Here is a 26,085-nt window from a genome sequence, read left to right on the forward strand (position 1 = left end):
CTGAAGAATCTTTGGTATTTGTCAAAGAAGAAAGCATATATTCGCTTGCGGTATAGGGCAAATGGTGTGCGTTTTCGGTTCATGAGATAGAAAGAGAAAGGGAGAGACGAAAGAGGAAGACGAAGACGAAGAGTGCTTTTGGTTGTCCTCAAACCTTCGCCTATCTTCTCCCACCCCGCCCATCCCATCCCCCTTTTTGTGTCAACTTAATGGATTTGACCTATTAAATGTTGTCTGGAATGATATAGCGACACACCCATGGCCAAGCAAATCTTCTACTCCACTAAGCAACGCCACCACTCGAGGGGCTCAGTGAAATGATGCTGCTCTCCATGCCCAACCACCGGCGGTGGGGACTCGGGTCTTCGGATATCCATCCACCGATCAAGCTGGCTAAACAAATGACACACATCATGGCAAGCTCAAACTCCGTACTCCACTTGTCCTTGATCCATGCAACACAATTATAAAGGCGGAGGACATATGTGCTACTACTGCTAGAAATGGATGTTCAATGTGGATGAATCTGGAGCTGTCGATGCATGGTCAATTTAATCATTGTTATACCTTTCTTTTGAGGTACCGAGTTAAAGTATAAAGATTATGGAGGGTGTATAAGGTTTACTTTACCGGTAACATTCTATACAGGACTTGAGATTTCAAAGTATGTAGAGAGAGAGAGAGAGAGAGAGAGAGAGAGAGAGAGAGAGAGAGAGAGAGAGAGACAGGGGCGCAGATTGCTGCAGTGATTACAAGTATAATTTCGAGGAGGTAGGGCTAATATGATTGCCCTTGGGTCTATCCTGTTCCTTGTTTTTGAGAAAAGTCTCCCAGTGATGATCCATGAGAAGAATAATATAGCCTCCCTCTCTCTCTCTCTCTCTCTCTCTCTCTCTCTCTCCACGCATATCTTTTGGCAAAGTAGGGTTTCCACTGGGTGGCTTTTATACAGGCGATCGAATAGCAATAAGCCATGGCTTCACCAGAGAGGGATTGAGAGAGAGAGAGAGAGAGAGAGTGAGAGAGGAGAGAAGAGTGTGTTTTAGCTCAGGGCAACTCTGCAGGAACCGCACCCTATTCCTCCATATATGCCATCCTTTTGTTCTTGAATCTCGATTCAGTTCTACAGCAGGAGAGATAGAAAATTAGAGAGAGAAAGAGAAAAGAATGTTCCCGTCCAAGAAGCCAACTATGAATTCACATGAGAGGCCTATGTGTGTCCAAGGCGACTCCGGCCTTGTCCTCACCACCGATCCCAAGCCCCGCCTTCGGTGGACCGTCGAGCTCCACGATCGCTTTGTCGATGCCGTCACCCAGCTCGGAGGACCCGACAGTACTACCCATCTCCTCCTCCTCCTCTCCCTCTCTCTTCCTCCCCACGTACACACACTCGATTCACATGATCTCACAATCTCTTCTGTTTCTATTCCGTCTCTGAATGGTATGTTTGTTTCTGCAGAGGCCACACCAAAGACCATCATGAGAGTCATGGGTGTTAAGGGTCTCACTCTCTACCACCTTAAGAGCCATCTTCAGGTACATATTCCAATAGCAACATGTTCAATTACATTCTATACTTGAGATTTTAACTCTGTTTCTGATGCTTTCAATCGTAGAAATTCCGGCTCGGAAAGCAACCACACAAAGAATTCAACGATCAGTCTGCTAAGAACGGTGAGAATTTAAATATCACCGATTTTTCCTGTTTTTCGTATAGATACAATCTAATCATGTCCTTCTACTTGCTCATCGCTGCCATGGTTTGCAGCTGCCCTAGAACTACAAAGGAACTCGGCCTCTTCATCGGCGATAATGGGTCGCAACATGAACGAGTAAGCCACCGGCATATTGACCAACTCCCTAAACCTTCAACTCAGTAATTGTCTCTATTTCCAGGAGATGAATTTAGTATTGAGGATGGTTGTGGATTTGAATCTCTTATAGCAGGAACATGCACATGAATGATGCATTCCGGATGCAGATGGAAGTCCACAGAAGGCTGCACGAGCAATTAGAGGCAAGACATGCTGCTTTCTGCTCACCCCATCACCTATCTTCTCTTCTCACGCTTTCATTCAAACAGGTGCAGAAACACCTTCAGATGCGGATCGAGGCGCACGGGAAGTACATGCAGAACATATTGGAGAGAGCGTACCAGACGCTCGCGGCCGAGAGCATGGTTTCGGGTGGCTACAAAGGTCAAGCAAGTCGAGGAGTTCCCGACATGGGTGCCGTGAAAGAAATGGGTTCTCCAGTGAGCTACCCCTCTCTCCAAGACCTCCACATATACGGTGGGGATCAGCTGGAGATGCAGCACCAAATGGAGAGGCCCCTCGACGGGTTGTTCCCCACCGACGACAGCATTATGAGCAAGAAGAGGTCTAATCCGTACCATTCCAACGGGAAGGGTCCATTGATTTGGGCTGACGACCTTCGCCTACAAGAACTGGGATCGACTGCGGCATGCATCGTATCACAGGAAGAACCACCACCATCCAAGAGCGAGCAGCTTCGGATAGCGTCGTCAGTGATCGACACCGACATCGATTCGGATTCCATAGCAAATGTTTACGAGGCCAAGCCTATTCTCTCGATGGACAGCTCTAGGGAGAAGAAGTACGATGGAGGAACTTCCAAACTCGACAGGCCGTCTCCGAGAAGAGATCCTCTTCCCATGGAGATGATGAATCCCATGATGACGGGCGGTGCAATGCCCCAAGCAAGGAACTTGTCATATGGGTGAGGTTTTCTATCAGTCAAAACAAGGATTAACGGTATCATGCTTAAATAAGAGCTATTGAGTTAGGTTTGTCTACCATCATCATCATCATCATCATCATCATCATCATCATCATCACCATCACTAAACTTAGATTATCTATCTGAGAACATATATATACGAGGAGCACCTTATGACACTCATGTTCGTCACTACTTGGTTTTCCTGTATCCTGTGAGCGAGATAAGAGAACTCGTAAGGATCCTCACTGCTGCATGTCTATTTAAGTATCGCTAATTACTACGGTAGCAACGCAAATCTATGATGTCAGACCAACACCTTTCTCGAAACTGGATTACTTGTGTTGTCATGCTTGCATCCGGTTTTCCATTTCTGCAGATTTTGCTAAGATGATAGATACATCGGTATTATGCCAGTCGGAGAGATCGAAGCATTGCCCCACTTCATGTTATGATGAGGAAGAGTACGTGAGTGTCTCTTTACCCATGGACAGCCACAACTGGGAGCATTCTCGGAGGAGGACTTGTGGCTCGGAGACCCCTCTAAAAAGCAGCAAAAGAGATACAAGCGGCTCACCGGATCTAACACAATTTCCAACCCTCTTCTTGTTGGCTCATTCTTTTGATTCTCCTGAGAGTCAGTGCATGACCCTTTCCTACCATCGTTACAAGCAAATAACCTGCGGAGGTTGATATCGATGCCAACGACGACAGCACATATCCACAGACATGGACGGGGCTTCCTTTTTCGAGCTGAGGCAGACAAATAGCATCATCGCCTCTTATTCCTTTCTCTTTCTTTTTCCCATTCCATTAGAAGAACACCGACTGCCAACTACTGTTCCACCTCATGACGATCGAGTGCATGTAAGAGCATATAAAAATGGTTTCTAGTAGCCAACAGTTTTCCTATTTTAATTCTTCTCTCGTTCCTTTGTGTTGGTCACGGAGAAAAGAAGAGAGAAGGTGGTGCAGTTGCCTTTATTGGTCTCAGAGAAATGGAGGGAGGGGGCAAGAGAAAGATCTCCGACTCAAAGAGCAAGAGTGGGAGGGACAAAGGCTAAAGGGAGAGAACAGGAAGCAAAGAGGAGTCAGGCTCTCGAGGAAGCTTCTCTGTGGCGGAGCTTGGGAGGGAGGCAAAGGTGGTGGGGGGTGGGCATTTAAAATGCCAAAAGCCGGTGAGGTCGCGGTGGCCATGGGAGGAGTGTTTTGAGGCTCCTTTTGCAGTGGAAATCACCTGCGGGGACGAGACCAAAGCGCCTCTCGGATACTGCGCCGTCTCAGTCTCCGAGAGAAGGGACAGCTTTGGCGTGTGGGGTAAAGCGTGAGCGAAAGAGAGAGACAGGGAAAAGAGAAGGATTTGGGATAAGAAAGTACGATCAGGCACAGGGAAGCTTCGTCATCTTTTACGATGCGGTGGCTGCAGCGGAAGGCGGTGGTAGTCACGTTAAAGTTCTTCGTAGCATCCATGAAACAACCCATGCGTTGGGAGGACGGAGGCTAAAACGAAAGCGAACAGTTCTTCCAAGTTGGCGAGTTGGTCCCAATGCGCAAAATTTCCATCAAGACGATGTAATGTTGACCTCAACAATGATGAGATCGCTCCTTTGACTCATAATTTATATTTAAATAAAAATATATGTTATATTATAATTTCATTTTATTATTAATATCTTTAGGGGGCTTATTTTGACAGAAGTAATATTTTGACTCATACAATGTAATAGATTTTCTTTTCCTGCAATAGAATCACTTTTAGAGCATGATAGGAGAGAGAAGTTTTCGGCAGTGAAACACTACATGTTTCTCTGCTTGAAGAATGCAGTCACAATCCCGAAAGTGAACAAACCATCGACTGCAAAAGATCAAATTGCTTCAACTTTTACTCCTTTGATGAATCACAAAAATAATATAAAAAAGTTTTTCGGATGCGTTGCTATTGTTCTCAAAGAAGTCATCTTAGAACCCTAAATGTGTTAATGTGTCGTTAAACAAAATGGAAAAGAAAGAAAAAATATATAGATTACATAAGCATGCATACAAAGAGATGTGAAACATGTTGATATTACTTGGAAAAACAAAAAGGGCCTAACTAAAAGGAAAAATCCATCAACATAGCAAGAAATCTAATAGGGGCATGCAACTCATTCCAAGAGTATATCACAAGTTTTTAGGTCAAAATTTCATGTAGAATAGGCCATATCAAACAATTCAAAAGTGAAATCATGACATCTAATAGGGGTACCCTGTATCAGTAAGAAAATGCTACAGCATTTTGCTTGGCAAGGATGATATCGTACTACAACATGAAAAAAAAAAATTAAAAAAAACAAGAGATACAAACATGGTTGATATAATGCAGCGAAACAAGCTGCTGCTACAAAGATTATTTCCTTCTTTTTCTTTCTTTCGAACTGTGATGATCACTGTGCAAGTCGAAACATGCCAAATTTTGTCCATGATGTAAAACATCAGAACACAATCATGGCAGTATTACACTGCAGCAGCATCCATCCCTTTCCTATCCCACCTTGGTGTGGTCTCTATAGAGCTGATGTGAGACGAGCTGCCCCTTGCGCCTTGTGAGTTTCTTGAAATTGATGACTTGGAACTTGGCAATCTTTGATTCCTCTTCGGGAGCTGCCTCTCGCGCCTTGTGAGTTTCCTGCTGACTTGGAGCTTGGCAATCTTTGCTTCCTCTTCAGGAGTGGTTTCCCTCACCACCACCGTCAACTGGCATTTGGGTCTCACCATGATCCCGCTCCGTCCTTTTGCATGGTATGAAAGTCATGTCATATACACCCTTTTCCCAACAAACAAAAATACAATAAGGACAGCATAATTTTCTTTTTCATATTAGTAATGCAAAAAATACATTTACCAACAAGAAGACGATCAGGGTTCAAGCCATGATTATCAGATTATGTGCTGCATTAGCATGAGCTGAATGGATTACCTAAGTTGGTTACATAATGGAATGATAAATGTACAACACAAAATACTTTGCATCACTGAAAATAGTTCTATTACAACAGTTGCAAACCAAAAGTGAATGGATTTTTTTGTCAGACAAGGTAACATGCAACCTTATTGTACATGATAGATGGTTTCTGCAGCTCGTCTTATGGTAGCTTGCAGTTGCAACAGAACATCTTTAACAAGCATTCCATGAACTAGCCAAGCGACCAGATTGACCTTACTGGGACTCTTAAATCAATATATGTAATGTAATTAGAGCTGGGTTACAAGAGAGGCATTTTGTCAAGTCATCTGCTTAAGGAGTTAGTGATAATTTGAGTGGCTGTCTTACATGGCCTAAAACACTGAAAGCACTTGGTGAAAAGAGGGGCCACCAGAAGAATCTTTGACTGGGCATAGGATCTAGGAAAACAATTGGCAACTCAACCAACAATGCAGCCCTTCCAACTCTAAGCTGGAAGTTCTAGAGAAATGATGAAAATAAAATAATAGCATTATAAATATTGATGCAACACTCATCAAGGAAACACGACATGAAGAAAACAGCTACATGATCACCAGGCAATTAGTGCCAGAAAAAAATGGCCAACCTGAAGATGAAACCAAACTAACTGTGTTGGTTCTAGAGTAATTGCAAAAGGAGATACATGATTTACAGGCAAATGCTAACATCCAAAATCAAAGATGGAAGAACTGATGTAGGAGATCAAACAATAAGTGAACTGACAATACGTAATATATCAAGAAATAATCACACAAAAAAGTTGATGTCCAAGCTACAACATTGGATGATATATTTTAAAGACAATAGTATGATATGACACATGAAGCAGACCATAGAGTTGAGAATTTTATTTAGGCACTTTATACCTATTAATAGTTCCGCTTATCTCGGAATAAATCTTGGTAGACATTTTAATTTCCACAAATACTGGCATTGCTACAAAATTAATTGAATTAGCATGTTTACCATTAATTCAATATTATTCCACCAGACCAACACGCAAATGCATATAAATGTATATCTCGTATAAGCATTAGAAGTCCACCTATCAATGAGCCTGAAAAAGTAGGAGGGCTGTGTCAGGCAATTGATAACCAGTTTGACTTTGTTGGACCTAGTATAAATATGATAACTAAATACATATTGAACCATTCACTATTTGTGCTGCATCTCATCTGCACCATCCAGATGCATCACAAGAACATCAGAAATGCGCTAAGATATCATTCAGAAGCAGAAAATCTTGCCAACATAAAACAAGGACTCTCATGTTGATTAAGAAAAGTGCTGACAAAATAGTCGCTCCAAGAGTATATACTCAAATTGATGATTTGGGACTATTCTCATGAACAGCACTGACGGTGTTGCACAAGCTTTAATCAGACTCAGTTTGCTTCTATAGCTCAAGTGGTTCCTGAAAATTACCTGGCACCATATTAGACCGTGTCCAGGTACTACATCCCATTGGACATGTCTGGTTATTATGCCCCATCATGGTGCTGACCTGGTGAAGAACAGAACACAGACACCTCTGTTATCCCACCATGTTGACAGACTCCAAGCCAATGACTGAATTGAATACTTAGCAATCAATTCACTGTATCAATGAATTTATCACAGAACAAATGAAACAAGAAAAACCAATAGCAGTAGCCATTCGCATAATACTAATGTAAGAACTGCACTGCAAAACTCATACAAGAGCCTCCATGGGAAATCAACAGGAATCAAGGAACATTATACTCGTATTGAGATCAAACATGGCTACCCTTATCTGGAGGCCATAAATAAGTGCAATTCCAAGTCACGTTCATTATAACAATTATCTTGGATAACATCTACCTTTATTTTCGGAAAAGCATCATCCGAGGCTCTGAGCTCATTACTACATTGAGCAATATAAGCCATTTGTAACAGTGAAAGCCAAATTTAGTGAAGTGTCTAAGTAACTGCCAACAACATAGCATCAGAATCTTTTCTAATCTTTCCACAGGTGTATTGATTCATTTTAGAAAGAGAGTGTGTGCGAGTTGTGCATTTCAAGAACACGGTTTTCAAGAACACGTTGGCTTCCATCCACCTGCACTTTATTTATGGTATTTATAGGAGAAATAAGAAAAATATGCTTGTGATTTCGAGAATTCAGACAACTGCAACTTCGGAACAGACAACATATCTCTATTTTGTCACAATTGTGCTTGTAGCTGTTGTTTCTTGACTAGGAAATGACATACTTACCACCATCTTCAGAATTATTCTTACAATGTATCCATCCTTAAACTACACTAGCAATGCATCCTTGTACATTTTCCAACCAAGAACTGCCAACTAGGGACGTTATCAGACAGTATCGACGATGAAATCCAACACCGATGAAATCCAACATATCTATTCTAGTCGAGAACACCATTTTACACAACATCGATCTCCTTATCTTCGTTTTACACAACCCCAATTCAACAAACCTTCTTCAACTGGCAAAACAATGGATTCGACGAGATAATGAGGGAGAAACGAAGAAAAGAACTTCCTTACCGAGAAGAGAAGCCGGAACCGGCGGCCTTCTTGGTTTCTCGGGGAGATGGGGGAGCCGGAAGAGAGCAAGGCGGTTACCGCTTAGGGATTTAATGGGCCGCGAACGAACCGGAAATAAACCAAGAAGATTTCCTCAGCGGCCCAAATGCATGACCCCACGGCACCATCAAATTGTTCAGATTTATTGGTGCGATAATGATCATCCTTGCTTTAAAAGCCGCAAAAATTTGATCAATCGGTCCTTTTAGATCACACGTTGAATGGTTTGACTGCCCATCATATAGCATTGGAAATCAATTTTCTCAGAGCCTAATTTTTTATACACCCATTTAATCTCATATTAAATATAATAAAAAAAATATAAATAGTTTTATAATGTTTCGATATCCGTCGATTTAGTCTCGTATTAGATATATAAAAAATATAAATAAATTTATAAGATCAATGGATCGACGATGATAAAGTTAACGAGTCAGTTATCCCATCAAAGAAGATTTCACACAAACACTAAAATCTTCCTATTAAAAACATCCAGCATTTATTTTTAGACACCACACTGCTGTATGCTGGTTTTTCATCTTCCACAACAACAGCAACTGAGTGCAACCCCCTCCAATTCCTGTATTACACAAGCGAATTGGTGTTTCTCTTTCTGTCTTCTCTCCACTGTGTGTCACACTAGCTATCACACAAGAAGGTGGGGTGGGGGGGGGGGGTTTGGTGTTACAAGAAAAGAAAAACCTTTGTGTGTAAACGACTGCTTTCGCCTTAATCTCTGAACTAAACTTGTAGATGAATCTACATCGACATGTAATCCTCCTCTGCAGAAGAAACCAAGAAATGTCAGATAGAGAGGTGATCACAGACAAGACTCGGGAGGAGAGAAAACACAAGCAAAGAATGACCTGACCTTGTTAAGCTGCTGTATCCTCTCGTAGAGGTCGGGTCTCGTTGTTGTGGTTGTCGAGAGGCATGTACTGTGACATGATGGCCATGATCTCAGAATCCATGTAAGACTGCGAGAAAGCAGCATTAGCAGTCACGTAGCAGTGATGTGAATACACAGCTTAGGTTTTCTAACACAGACTTACCCGGAGTCTGTACTTGTAGAACACATAGGCTGCTGTTCCAGCACCGACCACACAGGCCAAGATGAAGAGGGTCATAAGCCACCCAAATTTTGATGCACTCTTAGCTGCACAATGATTGCAGACGTGGAAGAAACAGAGCACAAAAAACTTTAAATGAATCGATCAAGAGAAGAAAATTCATCTTCTTTGTATTCATGAAAAGCGAATGAGCAATACAACTATCCTTACCAATGCATGTGTCCTCAGACTTGATGTACAACAGGTTGCCTTTGCACTTGCAGTCATATCCACCCCATGTGTTCTTGCAAGAGCATTCAGGACAGTTGCAGGCGAGTTTCTCCTTACATTCATCCACATCTATCGCATTAAAACAATATGTGCATTCATTCTCTGTGGATTCAGTGCAAAAGATAACAACGAGAAGAGAATGAAGTACCTTCGCATTTGTAACCATCGCCATGAAATCCATACGGGCAGCGGCAACCCGTCAAGTCGGAATCCTATGTGCATCAAGAGAATGTTTATGACCAACATAAGCTTCAAACAATGAAGGTGAGGAGAAATGAAAAGAAGAGAAGAGATTTGACATTACTGGGCAAGCAGAGAAGTTCTGTCCATTCTTTGTGTCAGACCAGCAGCCTCCGTTGTTGATTGCACATCTTCCAGGACCTACAGCTGGAAACCAACATACACAAGAGGTAACTCATGGATTAGCACAAATCGATGGGATTTTAACAAGGCTTTATGATGAAAGATTAAGTGCCTACGTATACAAGAATTGTAGCCATCTCCCTGGAATTGGACATTGTTTACGACAGGGCATTGACAGACTCTGCCTCTGAAAGTATCCTGATTGGGGTAGAGTTAACACAATGTTATCAGAGATCATATCTTCTGCTTAACAGGTTAAAAACATCTCAAAGCTTCAGTTTACTTTGCAAGCGGTGATGTTCAACTCTGAGTCCTGCCAACATCCTCCATTCGAATCGAGGCACTCGTTCGTCTCGATATCTGGAAACAAAATGATGTCGGTCAAAACTAAGAACAGGAGGCTTATTTAGATGAGTGTGATCATGGAATGCAATGAAAACCTGGATTCAAGCAAACAGAAGGCTCGGTTGACTCTTTAAATCCTGCACAGATTGCCTTCAGCACGGCAGTCCTCTCCAGTTTTCCTGTGCGGCAGTAAAATTGATAGATTATTTTAGCTCGGGGAAGAACAAAAGATGAGTCCTCTTCAGCTTGGAAGAACAACAATGAATTGTGAGCGAGACCTCGATATTGAACGTTGTTTATGACCAAGGTGGGGAGAATAGTCACGTCTCCACGATTTCCATGTCCGATCTACAAATTATAAGAAGGATATCAGACAAATATTGGTTGTCTATGGAAATCTAAGCTAAGAACTTTAGCTAAACAAGTGTGCTGCACCTGAAGTAATTGCTCCGTCCTCAGGACATCATTATCGACATCAGCTTCAGGATCACCCATGCACTTTGAGATCTTGTCCGAAGGCAATCCTAATGCATCAGAGGAGAAGAACTTGTTAATGCATAGAGTAGAATGGAGGAAGAATAGAGTTCGATTAAACCCAACACCACTAACCAAGAGATCTGACGACATGTTCAGCGCATTCCTTGCTATACTTCTTCTCCTTCATCGAGCATCTGACGTGGTAATCCGTCACGAAATCCCACCAAACCCACGGCCGGCTGCTGTCGTTGGCGACTCTGTGAACGCAGAGCTGCCGCAAGTTCTCGATGACGATGTCTTTCCCGTCGTACCCCTCGCGGAAGTCCTGCTCGGGATCAGGGGCGCAGTACCTCCCGTTGTTGATGCACTGCGCCTTGCACTCCCGGCTGGGTTTGAAGGCGTCAGGGCAGTACCAGGTGATGTAGTGAGGCGTGAACCGCGTGAATCGTCCCTTCTCGAGGAGCTGCGCGTGGCCCTTGAAGTTTGTCACGAACTCCATCTGCTCGTCGCACCGGTCGCCGCACTCGTCGTTGCTGTTGGTCCAAAGCTCGTACTCCACCCGCTCATCCGGATGCGGCATGGACTCTGTCCAGTCCAGCTTGACCACCACCTCCTCGGCCCCCTTCCCCAAGGCTTCCTTGAGGGAGTTGCCGAAGGTTCGATTGACGAGGGCAGAGGGGATGTTTATCTTCTCTACGTACTCGTTGTCGTTGTCTTCTTCGGGGGCGTCCATGGTTAAAAGGGGCTCGTCGATGGTGTCAGCGACTATAACTGCGGCAGCACCATTTTGCTGCCCGTTGTATGCCTTCAAAGCAAAGTAGCAATCTACAGTAAATGGAGAAGAAGAAGACGATTAATCGCTAATGGTGAGAGGCCCTCTAATAAACTTTGCTTTGAACGAAAGATTGTTAGACTCATCAGCCGGAAAGAAAATGAAAGCACAGCTACCCTTTCCTTTTTGTTTCAGCTAACCAGAGATGTGAGCCTAAAAGAAATAGAGATCTACTATGAAGTGCATGTTCATCAATGAGAACAGAGTGATTCAGACAATCTATCACAAAGTTGGGGTCTATCAAATTGAGAGAGAACAAACACATGTGAAGAACAATCCAAGAACAGAGCACAAGAATTGATTGCGCAGTTTACCTCCACGATCGACCAGTAGAATCACGGGTCTTCCGGACTTGGACCGGAAGGGGTCGCCGCCGAAGGCGTTGCAACCCGTTCTCCCCTTGTCCGGGTACACCACGACTCCGATCAAGGTGCCCCCGTAGTTGGGCACGCCGAAGTTGGCGATGGCGGCATCATGGTGCCCCCGGAGAGACGTCGGGGAGACGACGCTGATGCTTTCCATCTCAACCACGAACCGGCCGGCCGCCAACCGGATCGCCACTGCTAGTAGGACGGCCAACACCGCTAGCTGTTCTCGGAGGCTCGCCATCCTTTCCGTAGAGAGATAGAGGAGAGGACCAGCAGTGGCCTATATGAGGAAGTATTTAGAGAAGAGAAGAGAAGAGAAGATAAGCGATTATTCTACGGTGGATTCATCAGCTGGCGGAAGAAAGGTGAAGTCAGGAAGAAGAGTTGAAGAGCCAACCAACCACCACGAAGGCAGGGGAGACGTGAGAGGAGCGAAAGTGACCGTTATTATTGTTGACGAAGTCTACGAGTCGACTCAGCTATCCTTCCTAATTTCCATAAATAACAAGAATGCCCCTCAGATTTTTCTACAGGACCGCGAACTCCTTCACAAGAAGGAACAGAGAAAGAGAAGAAATCAAAATCATCAACATCACATCATCATCTTCGCCCTCATCAAAATTGGCTGGGTTTGATTTGTCCCACAAAGCAATCCGCCAGTAATAATCTTGATGATAACACGAGAGGAAACCGTCAAACAAGTTGCCATGTCATCTCAGTGACGCGTTTACTTTAGCTAGTCTTTGTTATCCTCTATGGCATTTCCTGGTGGAAGAATCTTTCTACACTTTGCATGATAATTTCAATTGTGAGAACAGATGAAATCATATATATAATTAATCTTAAGAGTCACCATGATTCACATTAAGGCGAAGATTACATAGTATGTGATGCGTGTGTCATGTATATTTTAGTCATTTCGGAAGTCCACGGTCGGCTCCTTGAGTACGAGGCAAGGTAACAGGTCTTCCTCCCTCCAGGAGCGTTGACGAGCTGCGACTGCAGCTTTCGCTAATCTTAAAGCACGATCCGGTCGATCGCGTCCGTCCACCCAACGATTGGGCTTCGATCTGGTGTACCAGAAACCAGTAGGTTTGTTTTGGAGGTTTATATTACAAGATATTAGGCACACAATTAATGTACCATATTAATTTCAACAAGAGTAGGGAGAATATCTGAAAACATATTGATTTCAATTTTCAACCATCATTAGAGATCAATCGTAGACTTTGATCCGGTCATGTTGCAGCCATTGACTTTGATCTCAATTTGTGCGTTCCACCCACGCTAACTTCTTATTCTACAAAGAAAAAGGGACAAAACGTTGATTGACTTTAAGAAGTCTTCGATGGCTGCTCTAATGGTTTAAGGAGCCCCTATATATATATAAATAATATAAATATTTTATAATATAAAAAAAAATATTATAAAAAAAGTATATTGGATTAAATTAATCCACATCACACGCTGACATCATATTAACAGGAACAGTTTCCAGCTTTGATTCGGATGAGCATTTCCCCTATCAGCACTTGTATTGTTTTACACCTCAGCTATAGATAAGTTTGAGCTCCATATATTTATTATAGAGGCATTTCTGGTGAAGCTAAGATAGCACCCAAAGATCTAAAAGATGACCTAAGATAGAAGTTCGATCGTTTTCATGATCTAATCGAACGACCCTAAAATGAAACCATTTTTTAAAGGCACATTGTTGCATTGTTTTTTATATTTGTCAAAACGTTAATTTTGTCTTGTAATTAAGACCATGTCAAAATATATCATAGTCAAATGAGCAATTCCTTCTAAAAAAGAAATCATCAGATTATTTCATGGATTATATGTAAAAAAAAAATTTACCATGTTCCTCTTCTAGGCAGTGAAGATGATGATTATTAAGACCACCATCTTGGAAATTTCTCCTGGAATTTTGATGAATCACAACAGGTAATAATAATGTATTGAAACTGAAACCATGTTAAAAAAATACTAGTGAACAGAGAGCTAGATGGAATTGGTAATAGTCCTAACCATTGTATGAGGTTCCTGAAGGCCACCGAAGGCTGACTTGATTGCAGACAAGAGAGCCCTGACCATTGTCCTGCAGTGAGTTTCAAGTTTGTCTTAAGGCTATCTAATTTGATGCAAAGTGTCCAAAATAACAATTCTTCATGTAGAAAGATCAATAAATTACAACAAAGGTGCAACAAAGTCATTTTGCTTGATTCCAAGTGAGGAGTCTACCACAAATGTCACACATTTAAAGCATAAGGTTCAAGTAAAATTGATCTTACCTTCCTTTTTTCTGTAAGCATTCCTTTGATTACTGTTCTCCAAAGGAATCATCCAATACCATCTGCAAAATCTTGCTTGGTTTATGAATGCAACTCATAAGTCTCACGTTACTTGGACCACCAGCAGTAGTGTATGCTCTTTTAGCATCAATCAAATGAATAGCATGCTGCAGATAAGTTAGTGACGAAAATGACACAAACCAACCATAGAATATACCGTTTATGTATGACTAACTCAGAATGGTCTTCCATCAAAAAAGTCCGACCAGAAAACGGAAAGCAGTGTCATCAGTATATGGTCCTTTAGTAGATAAAAATGCTGTGATGAATAAGATCATGAGTCCACATCTAAGTGGTCATCCACCAAATTAACATCCATGGAAATCAAAATCATGCTAAACACATTTTAGCATGTCAACAAAATTTCCATTTATAAACACCTCTATGGGAAACCCATTGTTGTAGGGGAAGGACCTGCACAGAGGGAATGGATCAATCCAAGATTGTTGATAAGAGCACCGGTCCGAGACCAGGACCGTCATGTAAATGACAATTTATGCCCAAGCTTGACAGAATTTCAAATGCACATAAAAAAACTAATCAATGGTAAAAGAAAAGGTACAACATAGAAAACACCTGCAGTTCACTATTTCAGAAAACGCAAAACCTAGTTATTTTGCTTTTCATTATGCCTCTTGTAACACAAGGTTTGGATGCAGAACCTGTTCTGCTGCCAGCTCTCTGAATCATTGTGGCATGCTATGGCACATGTCCCTTGATAGTTAGTTGCCTGCAAACTTATGTATATACAATGAACAATAGGAATATAGGATTCACAAGGTCAACGAATAACATCAGAATAAACTGCAAAAGATTGAATTTTTATTTCCATCTGGCCTAGCATATGAAGAAAAAACTGTAACTTAATAAATAGTTAAGGAAAGATCCTCTGAGAACCTAAAAATACATATATCATGCATCAAAGCTACTAATATGCATATAATCAAACTTAACTAAATAAAATTTATAGAGTTAGCAAAGTTAGTTAACAAAACAATAACAGGTGATCATCACAATACAAGAATCAGATTCTAAAATGTCACAGATGAAGGTCCCTAATTATTTCTTATATTCAACTTTCAATCTTACCTGCCCAAGCTTTTTGATATCATTAGCGCAATCACAAAATTATATTACGGAGATATTCATCCAAGAAAATCTGATCAAGTATTCCAAAAAAGAAACAATCATAAAGCTGCTGCAAATGGTAGCATTCATCTGTTTTATTTACCATATGTATGATTAAATTAGTTGTCCTTCCATCCCCAACCCTGACCACCAAACTAATAAGTACGTATCTACCTTTCCTAGACACTCAATTCCCCACTGTCATTTTTACATTCTTATTAAAGTATGTAAAGGTCCTTTTCTATATTCTAACATGTGTGCAGCTACTATTACAAAGTGCCACAAGTATCATATGATCAATTATAGATGGTTCACAGCAGTGATATTACAAACATTAAGACCAAATACAATTCACATAACCAAACAAGTGAGCGATAAAAGTAGTATAACTTTGTATGGTGCAAATTACCCCCATCAAGGAAAATGGATGTAGGATCCCAGATTTGCCAAACAAAATGAAAACAGAATTCATAGTATTTTTCAAAAGAGATCATCAGTGAACCAAAAGCCAAATGAACAAAAATGTGCACTTCTTGGCATACCCAGCCTCCATGCTACTATTCATCTTGTGGTGGCCAATCAAGAAACTTGTGCCCCAGGAGCGATGGGGGCAAATAAGTCTGCGATGAGCAATCTTTATGATCAGGAGGATACATGTAATCTTTGCCATATCCCATATCCATCATCAGCTTTGTTGGAGCGTTCCTCAAATGCAATGGCACCCCCTCATTCCCACCACTTGACTCTTTCACCACCCTCTTCGCCTCCCCTAGCGCCCGGTACACTGCAACTGACTTAGGTGCCAGAGCCAAATAAGTGACGCACTGAGCTAGACAGACATCACATTCAGGCATCCCAAGAAAATGGCACGACTGATAGCAAGCTACAGCATGACTCAGTGCAGAAGGGTCGGCGAGTCCCACATCCTCACTAGCGAATCGGACAAGCCGGCGGGCGATGTAAAGTGGTTGCTCCCCTCCCTCTAGCATTCTCGCCAACCAGTAAATGGCTGCATCTGCATCACTCCCCCGCATTGATTTGTGAAGGGCACTGATCAGGTTGTAGTGCTCATCGCCAGCCCGGTCATACGCCAGGTGTTTGCATTGCATCGCCTCCTTCGCTTGGTCGAGGGTGACTGCCAAATTCCCCTTGTTGTCATGTAGTTTCCGACTGGCCGCTAGCGTCGCCGCAATCTCTAATGCGTTAAGGGCAACACGGGCGTCGCCATCGCAATGGAGGGATAGGAAGTCGATGGCTTCTTGGTTGACAGACACCGGAGCTTCAGTAGTGACCTGTAGGCCTTTCTCGGCGTCCGAGAGGGCTCGGCGGAGTAAAGCCTCGATATGCTGCGGCTTGAGAGGCTGAAGAGAGAGGACGCGGCAGCGGGAGAGGAGCGGAGTAGTGAGCTGGAAGGAGGGGTTCTCGGTGGTGGCGCCGACAAGGATGATGGAGCCGTCCTCGATGGCGGGGAGGAAGGAGTCCTGCTGAGATTTGGAGAATCGGTGAATCTCGTCGACGAAGAGGACGGTGCGTCGACCGTGGGAGCGGGCGCGGCGGGCGCCGTCGATGGCGTCGCGGAGGTCGCGGACGCCGGCGGAGACAGCGGAGAGGGGGACGAATGTGTAGAGGGAGCCCGGGAGAGAGGCGGCGAGAGCACGGGCGAGAGTGGTCTTGCCGGAGCCGGGCGGGCCCCAGAGGACGAGGGAGGGGAGGAAGGAAGAGCGTAGTAGGGACGAAGGGCCGAGGAGGTGGTCCTGGCCGACGATGGAGTCGAGGGTGCCCGGGCGCATCCGGTCCGATAGAGGGGCGGCGGCGGAGGGATGGCGGCGCTTTATGGGGAGGGAGGAGGGGGAGGAGGAGGAGGTGGAGGTGGAGGGGTTGGGGGTTTTAGGGGCCGAGGAGGAGGAAGGATTGAGGGTTTTAGGGATTGAAGAGGAGGAGGCAAAGAAGCGCTCGAGGCAGGGTTGGGTGGAGGGGGATTGTGAGGGAGGGAGAGGGGGAGGAGGAACGGAGGAAGAGGAGGAGGAGCGGGTGAGGATCCAGTCGGCGGCAGCGAGCGGGGAGTGGCCACCGGTAGCAGCGAGGGCTTCGGAGGCGAGATCCTCGGAGAAGCCCATGCTCAGGAGTTGTTCCATGGAGCCTTGTCCTTTGGCGGGTGCTGCTGTTTTCGCTCCCGTCGTTGATCTCAAGCCCCTGCCATAGATGAAAAGAAACCCTCGTCGCCGGAACGGTGGCCAATGAAGGAAGCGGAATCGATCGCTTTATTCTTTACGTGAAAATTACCAGCAAAAAGTCGATATATATATATATATATATATATATACAACGAATGCAAAACCTTTGCATGCTTACGTCCGATGGCGTAAAATGATGAGCGAATTTACGAAAAAACAATCTTAGTTTTAAGAAAAATATTTTTTATCATATTTCAAAAGGCTAGTTTATCGTATAATTGATTCACAAGATAAATTTATCTAATTTTTTGCTTGTGAGAGAAGCAACGAGGTTTCTGTTCGTGGTAGTTGGTGAACAAATGTGTTATGGTTGATGGGTCAGCATTGCTCGGTCCACAGGTCGATGTAGGAAGTTTTCTGTCAGTTGAGTTGGGCGTCGAGGTAGGCCGAACCTTCGCGATGGGGTGTTGATTAGCGTTTCTTGATCCGGGTGTCGTTCGCGTTAAGTAACGTCTCTCCGTTCTCGGACTAGTTGACAGGTTGTCTTCGTTCACTAGATGACGATTCCCAAGTTGAGACACTCGTGGCTCGAGGGTGGCTGCTTAGTACGGGATTTTGACTTAGCGTATATGGGTGCTGCCCTTGCTGACCCGACTGTAGCGTGATGTGGCATAGATTATGACATGTCTTGGACCCAAAATATATCATTAGAAACCTATCACTTTTGTCGAATAATTTTTAACCTAAATCTTTCCCGACCAACCTCTCACCCTTTGTGATCGTGAGTTTTGGTAGAGTTTCAACAACATTGAAAGTTGAGATCATATCAATTACAATTGGCCTTGGAGGTTCAATGATTGTTCCTCCTATGACTTCTAATGTTGTTACTGGCGATTTGATTGTGGCTCCAAACGTCTTTATTGTTTTCGCTGGTGTGAACGATTCAACCTCCTCTATCCCAAGAGCTGCGGCCTGTTCGACTTCATGGTTGAAGCAAAAAGGTTCGTCGTCTTCGGGTTCTTTGTTATTTGCTACTTTTGATCTGATCTTAGATTCTTCTGTCGATTTTACTGAGTTTGATTAAGAGGAACTCGAGTCATAGCAGTTTATACAATTCCGTTGCCTATACCTCCTCGATTTCAACAAAAGCTGCTTATCGACCATTCGAGTGTCAATCACGACATACATATTTGAGATCAAGTCTATGAAGAATGATAAAAGCCCTCTTCTCGCCGATCTACCCGGAAAACATAATAAGAGGCGAGGAGAGAGGTGTCGATGACTCACCCATGGTCGGCGCGGAGGGATTTGACTGGGAGCTTGGGGGCGGCGAGCTTGGCCAACTCCTCCTCCTCCTCGACGTCCTCAGCCGCCGCGACTTCGCCATCTGCTATCGTGGTGGTGGAATCAGGATTCCTAGCTGCTGGTTAATGCTCTCTAAAATGCAGTTTCATCAATTCAACATCTCGGGGGTGTAGCTCATATGGTAGAGCGCTCGCTTCGCATGTGAGAGGCACGGGGTTCGATTCCCCGCACCTCCATTTTGATTCGAAATATCCTTTTTTGATTTTTGTTAAACTGTTCAAATTGATTTTAATTTAAAAGATATAATATATCCATAATCAATTCAAATTGATTAATCAAATCAACTCAAATAAATATTATTGTGTCGCCCAATTACATGAAGATTCCGATTAGATTCAATTGAATTAAATTGATTCATTTTAAAAAAAGTAATTATTTAAGATTATAAATTGATTATTCGATTTTAAATTGGTTCGATTAGATATATTCGCATTGATTTCAGTTTTGACTATTTTACTTTAATCGAAATAAACAACAAATATAATTCGGTTCGATTCAGTTCAATCTGATTTGAATTTGAACACCAACTTTTAATCGAAATAAACAACAAATATATATATATATATATATATATACTATGATAACTAAATATTATAAACATAAACTTTTATCCAGATTAAAAGAATTATGTTAATCCAACACAAAATAAATCAATTAATGATACAAAGGAAATAATTTATCCCATGCTTTCTCAAATATCAAAAATTGAATAGTATATGCATATGGACTTCTCATATATCAAAATATATATTTTTTCTTATTCATCAAAATACAATTGGATAATTCTTCGTTCATTATGCATCTTATTCTAAATTTTAAATTTTTTTTATTTAGTACGACATTTGGTTCATTCTTTTTGAGTCATTTTGATGACAAGAGAGAGAAAAGATGAGATGTGAATGGAGGGGTGGAGAGCGAATGTCAGTCAGAGAGGCTGCTCTTCTATCCATGCATTTTAGGTTTTATTGATGCAAAAAAAAATTAAATATTATCCGAAGTTTAACGTATGGAACATACCACTCGATATCAGCGATATGTACCAATCCGACAAAATATTAATACAAATGGTACATTTGTAAACCCTAATATACTGCGTATCAATATGCTTGATATAGCTCAATACATACCGTACCAACAGTTGATCGGTATATCAGTACGGACCGATAATACGAACCATGAACATGACCACCATTAACTATTCTAGAAATGATTGTAATCATAACTCAATACACAACTCCTAACCTGCACATATTTTCTCAACGCTATAAAAGGGCTTAGCTTAGATTGCTTAGCCGTTTGGCCGACATCAAATCCATTCCTTCGGATTGATGCATGCATCCAACAGCTTCCACTCTTCGCTTCCTTCTTTTGGTTGCTGCAGCAAAACTCATTCCATTCATCAATTAGATTTATGCGAATGTGCATAAGATCTATATGTAGAGAGAGAAGGGTGTGTGGTTTGATGAGCATACATGAACATATTCCCACCGAGCTGTTAGCGGAAGGGAAACAAGAATGCTTTCTATTCGTCCGCCGGTCTTCAATCCAAATGTTGTCCCACGATCATAAACCTACACAAAGGGCATAATGTTCGATCCAAATCAACTCTAAAACAAAAGCAAAAGCATGATAGATTTCTCTTTTCGTCTACGCTTACCAGATTGAACTCTACGTAACGTCCCCTTCTTAATTGCTGCCATGCCTTGTTATTCTCGGTAAAAGGTGCGTCTTTCCTTCGTTCTATGATCGGTATGTATGCTGGAACTACAGACTTTGCGCACTCTGAAGAAAACACAGGTTACTGAACGTTTTGCACCAACTCTATATAAATCTAATTGAATTAACCATGATCATTTTGTTTGCAAACAACATTGGATGAACAACGATCGGAAAAAAAAGAAGAGTTGGACGAATGATCATTTTGTTTGCAAATAACATTGGATGAACAACGATGCATAAAGAAAGAAGAGTTGGACAAACTTTCCAGTAAAAGTTTCTGAAACATATTATTTCTCTTGATTGCTTCCCGCTAGAGCAGGCACAAGAGATTGAGTGCAGGATTACCAGTAGAGAAAGCAAGAAGCATCTCTTGGTCGTAGTCATTAAGGTCATCAAAAAATATGCCACCAAGCCCACGCCTTTCACCACGGTGCTGAAGAAAAAGATCAAACCATTAACTAAAGTAAGAAATTGAAATGCTGCAGGTGAATTATCTGACCTTTAGACTTGGATTAAAAGAATCTTCTAAAAGAAAAGTTGCTATGTGCTGCATTAAAAGGATACGATTATCTTGGATTAGCATTCGTATGCATTGCTCATGCGTGTCTGTTACTAGCAATTCACACTCCATGTGGCATGCAGCAGCATTGCAAACATTAAAATGAATCAAAACATAATGATCAGGTCATGACCACCGAATGGTTATATTTCATGCAGCAGGCAAATGGCAATAAAACACCTTATTTCTAAAGCATAAGACAGGTTGTAAAATTTCCAAAAACCATAAGCCCCAGTTTCGGCAATGAAACCTATGGTTAGGTAGACCTTTAGCTTGTATGCTGAAGTTGAAGAGAGGTATACCTTGATGAAGAAATAATCATCACACCATTTTTTGAATCTGGTATAGAAACTTGGATCAAATTTATCACATGCTTGCTTTTGGGCCTAATAAGACAATTAAGCTAATATTAGAAAACTTTCAACTTACACAGGTGGAGCTAATTCAGAGGATGATGAATGAATAAGTTCTATTATCAAACATGTTACTTCAAATGTTTCCAACCTTTCTTTTGACCAACATAGATAACACAGAAACATAAACGAAGAGGTTATACACAGAACAAATTGGTGGAGTAAAGAAAACAAAATTTTTAACCAATAAACACACTGATCTGCTGAAAGATTAGCGAAACTATGTTTCAATTTGTTCGCTTCCAAAATTTTACAGAACATTTGTTAAGTCATTTCCTTACTTATCTGCTTGGGTTCTACTGTAATTTCAGATGTAAATAATTAAGATGCCCAAAAGATAATGTCAAATGTTGGTCGCTTAAAAATCCAACATACCCTATGGAAATGCTTTACATCCTCTTCAAAGATGTAAGCAGGAGTGAAATCAGTACCCCCACCAAACCACCATTGCCTAGGTGCTCCAGGGGCATCTACAGGCAAATAAAAGTATAAGATCATAAATAACTATATATTTTTCACCAAATGTAGTAGTTTATAAATTGTGGCGGAGAGCTAAGATGAAATAGAATAAAATAACAATGTAATACACATATTCATATGCATATATACATGTGTATGCATGTAAATAATTCATCTACACACATGGCATACATGTCCATATGTCATTCTTGATGCTCTTTTAACCAATTCAGTCATGTATTTCAGCAACATACCAATTCCATCACGTACATATGCCATGCCTCTAAATGTATGGCATACATGTACATGGTAGCCATGCCTGGATCTAAATGTTGACCAATATAATTGTTTACTGTGGAAACAACTTTTAGATTAGGTACCTTTTGGTGCATCAGTTTCAAAGTACCGATAGTTGAAATGCAATGTCGGGGCAAATGGATTATTCGGATGTAAAACCTACAAAACAGAAATCAAACAGCTTAGACAGCAGTCCATGTAAACCATCCTCTGCATAATATACTTGGACAGTTCAATAACTTAATCCACCCAGTACATTTTTGTACAACTCTTAAGTGCTTCCGAGAAGAGATGAGCAATCTCTATATAATACTGAGTAAATTACCTGCCTGAAACCCATGTGTTTACAAGGATAATTTATATAATATATAAAAGTTAAAACCTTCTATGTGCAGAAAAAAGTAAAGACAGCCCTTTTAAGTCACAAAACCTTAGGTGACAGATATCAACAGACAAAAAGTGAGGATCAACTATTGCATTATTGGAAAGATCTTATGCTTTATGCACCATGTAGCTTGTACAGACCTAAGATGACAAGCGGTCGCTGCAAGGATGAAATTTGAAATTGCCATGCTTAGAAGCACTTAAACACCTTAACCATAATTCTGGAGACTTTTAAGCACTTGATACCATGCACTTTCCATAAATCTACCTTCCTTAACAAGACTTATGTCTATTGGAATTTCTGTGTGCATCATTTAGGTTCTTGCAGAACCGTGGCCAGTCGAGCCAAAAGCAAGCCCTTTGTTTGTAGTTTTATCGAAGAGCCACTCCTATTATAGAACAGTTGCACAGGACATGTCGAGTCTCCACCACTTTCCTGTCAACGTATTTGATACTTGTTTCTAACCTAATTAATCCTGCTTTTACAGTTCATCGTCAGTTCTATAACAACTAATACAACAAGCAAATGGTGGACCCTTTAAATTACAAAATATTTCAAACCATTCACTCTAATCACCATAATAACAAACATAAAAAGAAAAAAAATCAAACCATTAAGCATTGGATGATCTAATGTTTCCCTTTTAGTGGTTACAGACAATGATCAAACCACCAACCAAATTCCTATCAAATTTATTTATATTATGTTCATCTTTTCATGTCAAGACTCGGAAATGGTAGGAAAGAGAGAAGTATCATTTTGAGACACAATTTGTCCAAGCATTCATTTCAACTCACACACAGAATGCAGTCTAGGGTTCTTCCATTCCTAAACTTGTATCCCTTAATCAGAGGTCTAAGTATGAGAAATCCATTTAGATTTACCAGACTCAAAAGTCGTGATTAAAAGCACAGAACTTATTGGATTCTTTAACTGCTAAATTCCCACTTCCACTACAATGCCCACAAATTGCCAAAGGAACAAAAGGTAGCGACTTGAGTCAACTTTCCGGCACATACCGAACTAATTCCGGCGGCAAAGAATGGCACAGGCCCCGCCTTGACCGAAGAATCCTCACCAGCAGCTTTGGCCTCCCCTTTGGCAGCCCGGTAAGCGTCCGGCGGCATCATCCCGTACACCACGGACACGTTGACCCCGGCCTTCTCCCACACCCCCCCGTCCTGCAACACCCGGCTGATCCCGCCGCCCCCGCCCGGCCGGGACCAAACATCCTCCTTGAACGTCCCGCCGCCATCGGCCGCCTCAATGGCAGCGCACACCTCGTCCTGAACCTCCCGTATCATCCTTTCGAAGCGGGCCCGAACGGTACTCGGCGCAGCGGCAGCGTCGCCATGGGGGCTATCGGCAGAACGGAGGAAGGTCTCGGGCCGCTCGTTCTCGGGGGTCTCCTTTTCGATGGCGACGGAGGCACGGACAGGGACGAGCCGGGGGAGTCGGGGGAAGGCGACGGCAGAGGCAGCGCGCCGGAAGGGGCCGAGGGAGGGCGGCTTAAGGGTTTGCGAGGAGCAGGTGTTCGGTGCGAGGAAGATAAAGGTGGAGGAGACGGCGGCGGCGGCGGCCATCGCGGAGGAGGAAGTAGTAAGCGGCGGAGAAGTGGAGAGAGCTGAGAGTAGAACAGATGGGTCCGGTCACCGCCAATGGACGGCGGCTTAGGAGGTGGAGAGCGGTGACCCTAAGCTGAAGAGAAGGTAGGCTTTATTTTATTTCGGATAAGGATCCCATTAGGCCTTCTTGTAAAACAATTATTATATGAGAGTTTTTTTGCATTTATGTGTATATGCATAATTAACTCAAATAAATGAATTAGAATTTCAATTTAATCAGTGATTTTTCTTCAAAAAATTCACTTTTTTTAAATATCTTTTTTTTTTCATAAATAGTATCCCTAATTCGAATAATACCAAGAAAACATATTATCAATATTATTTCCATTAATAGTTGTTGTGGTATTTTTACTTGTAGTGCTGAAAGCACTATAAAGTTATTTGAAAACATTATAAATTATATTATATTATATTGTTTTTTGTTATTATTATTTATAGATTAGTAAGATTTTTTTTTGTAGGTTTGTAGTTGGTTTAGTTGAGATTATGAGTTTATTCAAGTCATTTATAGTATTTTTAAATTATATGAATAATAAACTATTATAAATATCTATTTGAATCCTTGTATGATATATAGACTGATTTTTAGTGTGTTTTAATTTTATTTAGCTCACTTACAGTGTTCTTCAATAGCATTATAATATTTTTATTAATATACTAAAAATACTATTAAAAATATCATGATTATATTATAATTTTAAATTATTTTTACTCATAAATTATTACAGTACTAAATTTTTAACATTGAAGTTGTGGTTGAAGTTATGATTTCTATAATATTTTAAATAAATTTTGTAATATTTTTATTTTATAGTTAAAACACTGTATGGGATTATGAACAGTATTATTTGGGATTGATAAGGAATATTTTAGATATTACTTAAAAGAGAAAATACGAGATAGCTTCTGAGAAAAAAACGAAAAGGGGAAATTTCACAGAAAAATCTCCCAAATTTAATTCAAGCGATAGGACGTAAAAGAATTCTTCCGAGCCGCCGTCCTCGTAATTGGTCAGCACCGCCCGGCTTGGAAGCATCGATTCCCATGTGGTCGCGATTCCCACGTCACGGCAGCGACGCGGTTCCCGCTCACTCCAAAACAACCGGGTAAGCGATCGGGATGCTCCATGGAAACGGGATCCGCGATTCCCACGTGGCGGTAGCGACGCTGCTTCGTCGCCCCCTCACTCGAAAACAACTGGGAAAGCGATTGGGGTCGCCGATGGAAACGAGGATGGCAGAGGGCGGCAGCCCGTTTCCCGTTCTTTGTGCTTGCGCTTCGCCTCCGTCTTTGTGTGAGCATGACGTGTTGCGATGCACGAACTCGTCGTTCACCCAAAGGGATAACGACGTGCTTACCACCAAGCCAATAAAAAGGCCACACAGATGAGTTATAATGTCGCGTACACACGGAGACAACGCTCGATGTCGATTTGACGTATATAAATGTGTTTGTGAATGGATGTGTCGTGGCTTGTTAGCCAGTAATCCACGGGTCGATGTTTAGAGTGTCTCGTCGACTTAACTGGACGTCGAAACGTTGACCGACCCTCGGTGTCGGATTCTTGGTAAACGTTCCTCGGCCTG

The 26,085-nt window shown here is 42.0% G+C and overlaps 4 protein-coding genes, 1 long non-coding RNA gene and 1 other non-coding gene across 15 annotated transcripts; 2 read left to right on the forward strand and 4 right to left on the reverse strand.

Moving 5' to 3' along the window:
* The first annotated feature begins 897 nt into the window (after positions 1-897).
* LOC103978999 (myb family transcription factor IPN2) lies at positions 898-4,391 on the forward strand. 5 transcript variants are annotated; one of them, XR_010494953.1, is made up of 8 exons: positions 899-1,333; positions 1,460-1,536; positions 1,617-1,674; positions 1,769-1,832; positions 1,945-2,017; positions 2,084-2,739; positions 3,119-3,606; positions 3,696-4,388. XR_010494953.1 is itself a non-coding variant. In XM_018823828.2 (7 exons), the coding sequence occupies exons 1-7, from the start codon at positions 1,168-1,170 to the stop codon at positions 3,126-3,128; spliced, it is 1,101 nt and encodes a 366-aa protein (XP_018679373.2). In that variant the 5' UTR covers positions 898-1,167; the 3' UTR covers positions 3,129-4,391. The 5 variants fall into 5 exon arrangements, 4 of the variants coding, with proteins under 4 accessions (XP_018679373.2, XP_064998679.1, XP_009393261.2 ...); XM_018823828.2 differs by having other exon boundaries at positions 898-1,333; positions 1,948-2,017; positions 3,119-4,391; XM_009394986.3 differs by having other exon boundaries at positions 3,119-4,390.
* A 562-nt stretch (positions 4,392-4,953) lies between these two features.
* On the reverse strand, positions 4,954-8,533 carry LOC135586937 (uncharacterized). 3 transcript variants are annotated; one of them, XR_010495222.1, is made up of 3 exons: positions 8,258-8,533; positions 7,148-7,226; positions 4,954-5,542 (listed from the first exon to the last, which is right to left on the reverse strand). It is a non-coding gene; the product is annotated as an uncharacterized LOC135586937 (long non-coding RNA). The 3 variants fall into 3 exon arrangements; XR_010495221.1 differs by having other exon boundaries at positions 4,954-5,507; positions 7,148-7,291; XR_010495220.1 differs by having other exon boundaries at positions 7,148-7,291.
* Positions 8,534-8,751: 218 nt separating this feature from the next.
* Positions 8,752-12,379, reverse strand: LOC103978997 (vacuolar-sorting receptor 6). The gene is made up of 13 exons (XM_009394985.3): positions 11,968-12,379; positions 10,954-11,646; positions 10,780-10,868; positions 10,623-10,692; positions 10,440-10,523; positions 10,283-10,359; positions 10,116-10,197; positions 9,941-10,023; positions 9,785-9,848; positions 9,577-9,705; positions 9,349-9,452; positions 9,168-9,273; positions 8,752-9,078 (listed from the first exon to the last, which is right to left on the reverse strand). Exons 1-12 carry the CDS (start codon positions 12,260-12,262, stop codon positions 9,172-9,174), a joined length of 1,872 nt encoding a protein of 623 aa, XP_009393260.2. The 5' UTR covers positions 12,263-12,379; the 3' UTR covers positions 8,752-9,078; positions 9,168-9,171.
* Positions 12,380-13,880: 1,501 nt separating this feature from the next.
* LOC108952400 (uncharacterized) lies at positions 13,881-19,121 on the reverse strand. Of its 3 annotated transcripts, XR_010494904.1 has the most exons (4): positions 16,046-17,786; positions 14,316-15,105; positions 14,053-14,122; positions 13,881-13,943 (listed from the first exon to the last, which is right to left on the reverse strand). XR_010494904.1 is itself a non-coding variant. In XM_065142237.1 (2 exons), the coding sequence occupies exon 2, from the start codon at positions 17,636-17,638 to the stop codon at positions 16,061-16,063; it is 1,578 nt and encodes a 525-aa protein (XP_064998309.1). In that variant the 5' UTR covers positions 17,639-17,696; positions 18,965-19,121; the 3' UTR covers positions 15,773-16,060. The 3 variants fall into 3 exon arrangements, 1 of the variants encoding a protein (XP_064998309.1); XR_010494903.1 differs by having other exon boundaries at positions 13,896-14,122; XM_065142237.1 differs by lacking the exons at positions 13,881-13,943; positions 14,053-14,122; positions 14,316-15,105 and adding an exon at positions 18,965-19,121 and having other exon boundaries at positions 15,773-17,696.
* Positions 19,122-19,145: 24 nt separating this feature from the next.
* On the forward strand, positions 19,146-19,218 carry TRNAA-CGC (transfer RNA alanine (anticodon CGC)). Its single transcript has one exon. It is a non-coding gene; the product is annotated as a tRNA-Ala (tRNA).
* An 896-nt stretch (positions 19,219-20,114) lies between these two features.
* LOC135632443 (oxygen-dependent coproporphyrinogen-III oxidase, chloroplastic-like) lies at positions 20,115-24,593 on the reverse strand. Of its 2 annotated transcripts, XM_065141035.1 has the most exons (8): positions 23,894-24,592; positions 22,573-22,648; positions 22,109-22,203; positions 21,623-21,706; positions 21,107-21,194; positions 20,700-20,824; positions 20,515-20,613; positions 20,115-20,417 (listed from the first exon to the last, which is right to left on the reverse strand). In XM_065141035.1, the coding sequence occupies exons 1-8, from the start codon at positions 24,455-24,457 to the stop codon at positions 20,349-20,351; spliced, it is 1,200 nt and encodes a 399-aa protein (XP_064997107.1). In that variant the 5' UTR covers positions 24,458-24,592; the 3' UTR covers positions 20,115-20,348. The 2 variants fall into 2 exon arrangements, with proteins under 2 accessions (XP_064997107.1, XP_064997108.1); XM_065141036.1 differs by lacking the exon at positions 21,623-21,706 and having other exon boundaries at positions 23,894-24,593.
* Positions 24,594-26,085: the final 1,492 nt, after the last annotated feature.

This window comes from Musa acuminata, chromosome BXJ3-3 (genome assembly GCF_036884655.1).
Source record: "Musa acuminata AAA Group cultivar baxijiao chromosome BXJ3-3, Cavendish_Baxijiao_AAA, whole genome shotgun sequence".
Lineage (NCBI taxonomy): Eukaryota > Viridiplantae > Streptophyta > Magnoliopsida > Zingiberales > Musaceae > Musa > Musa acuminata.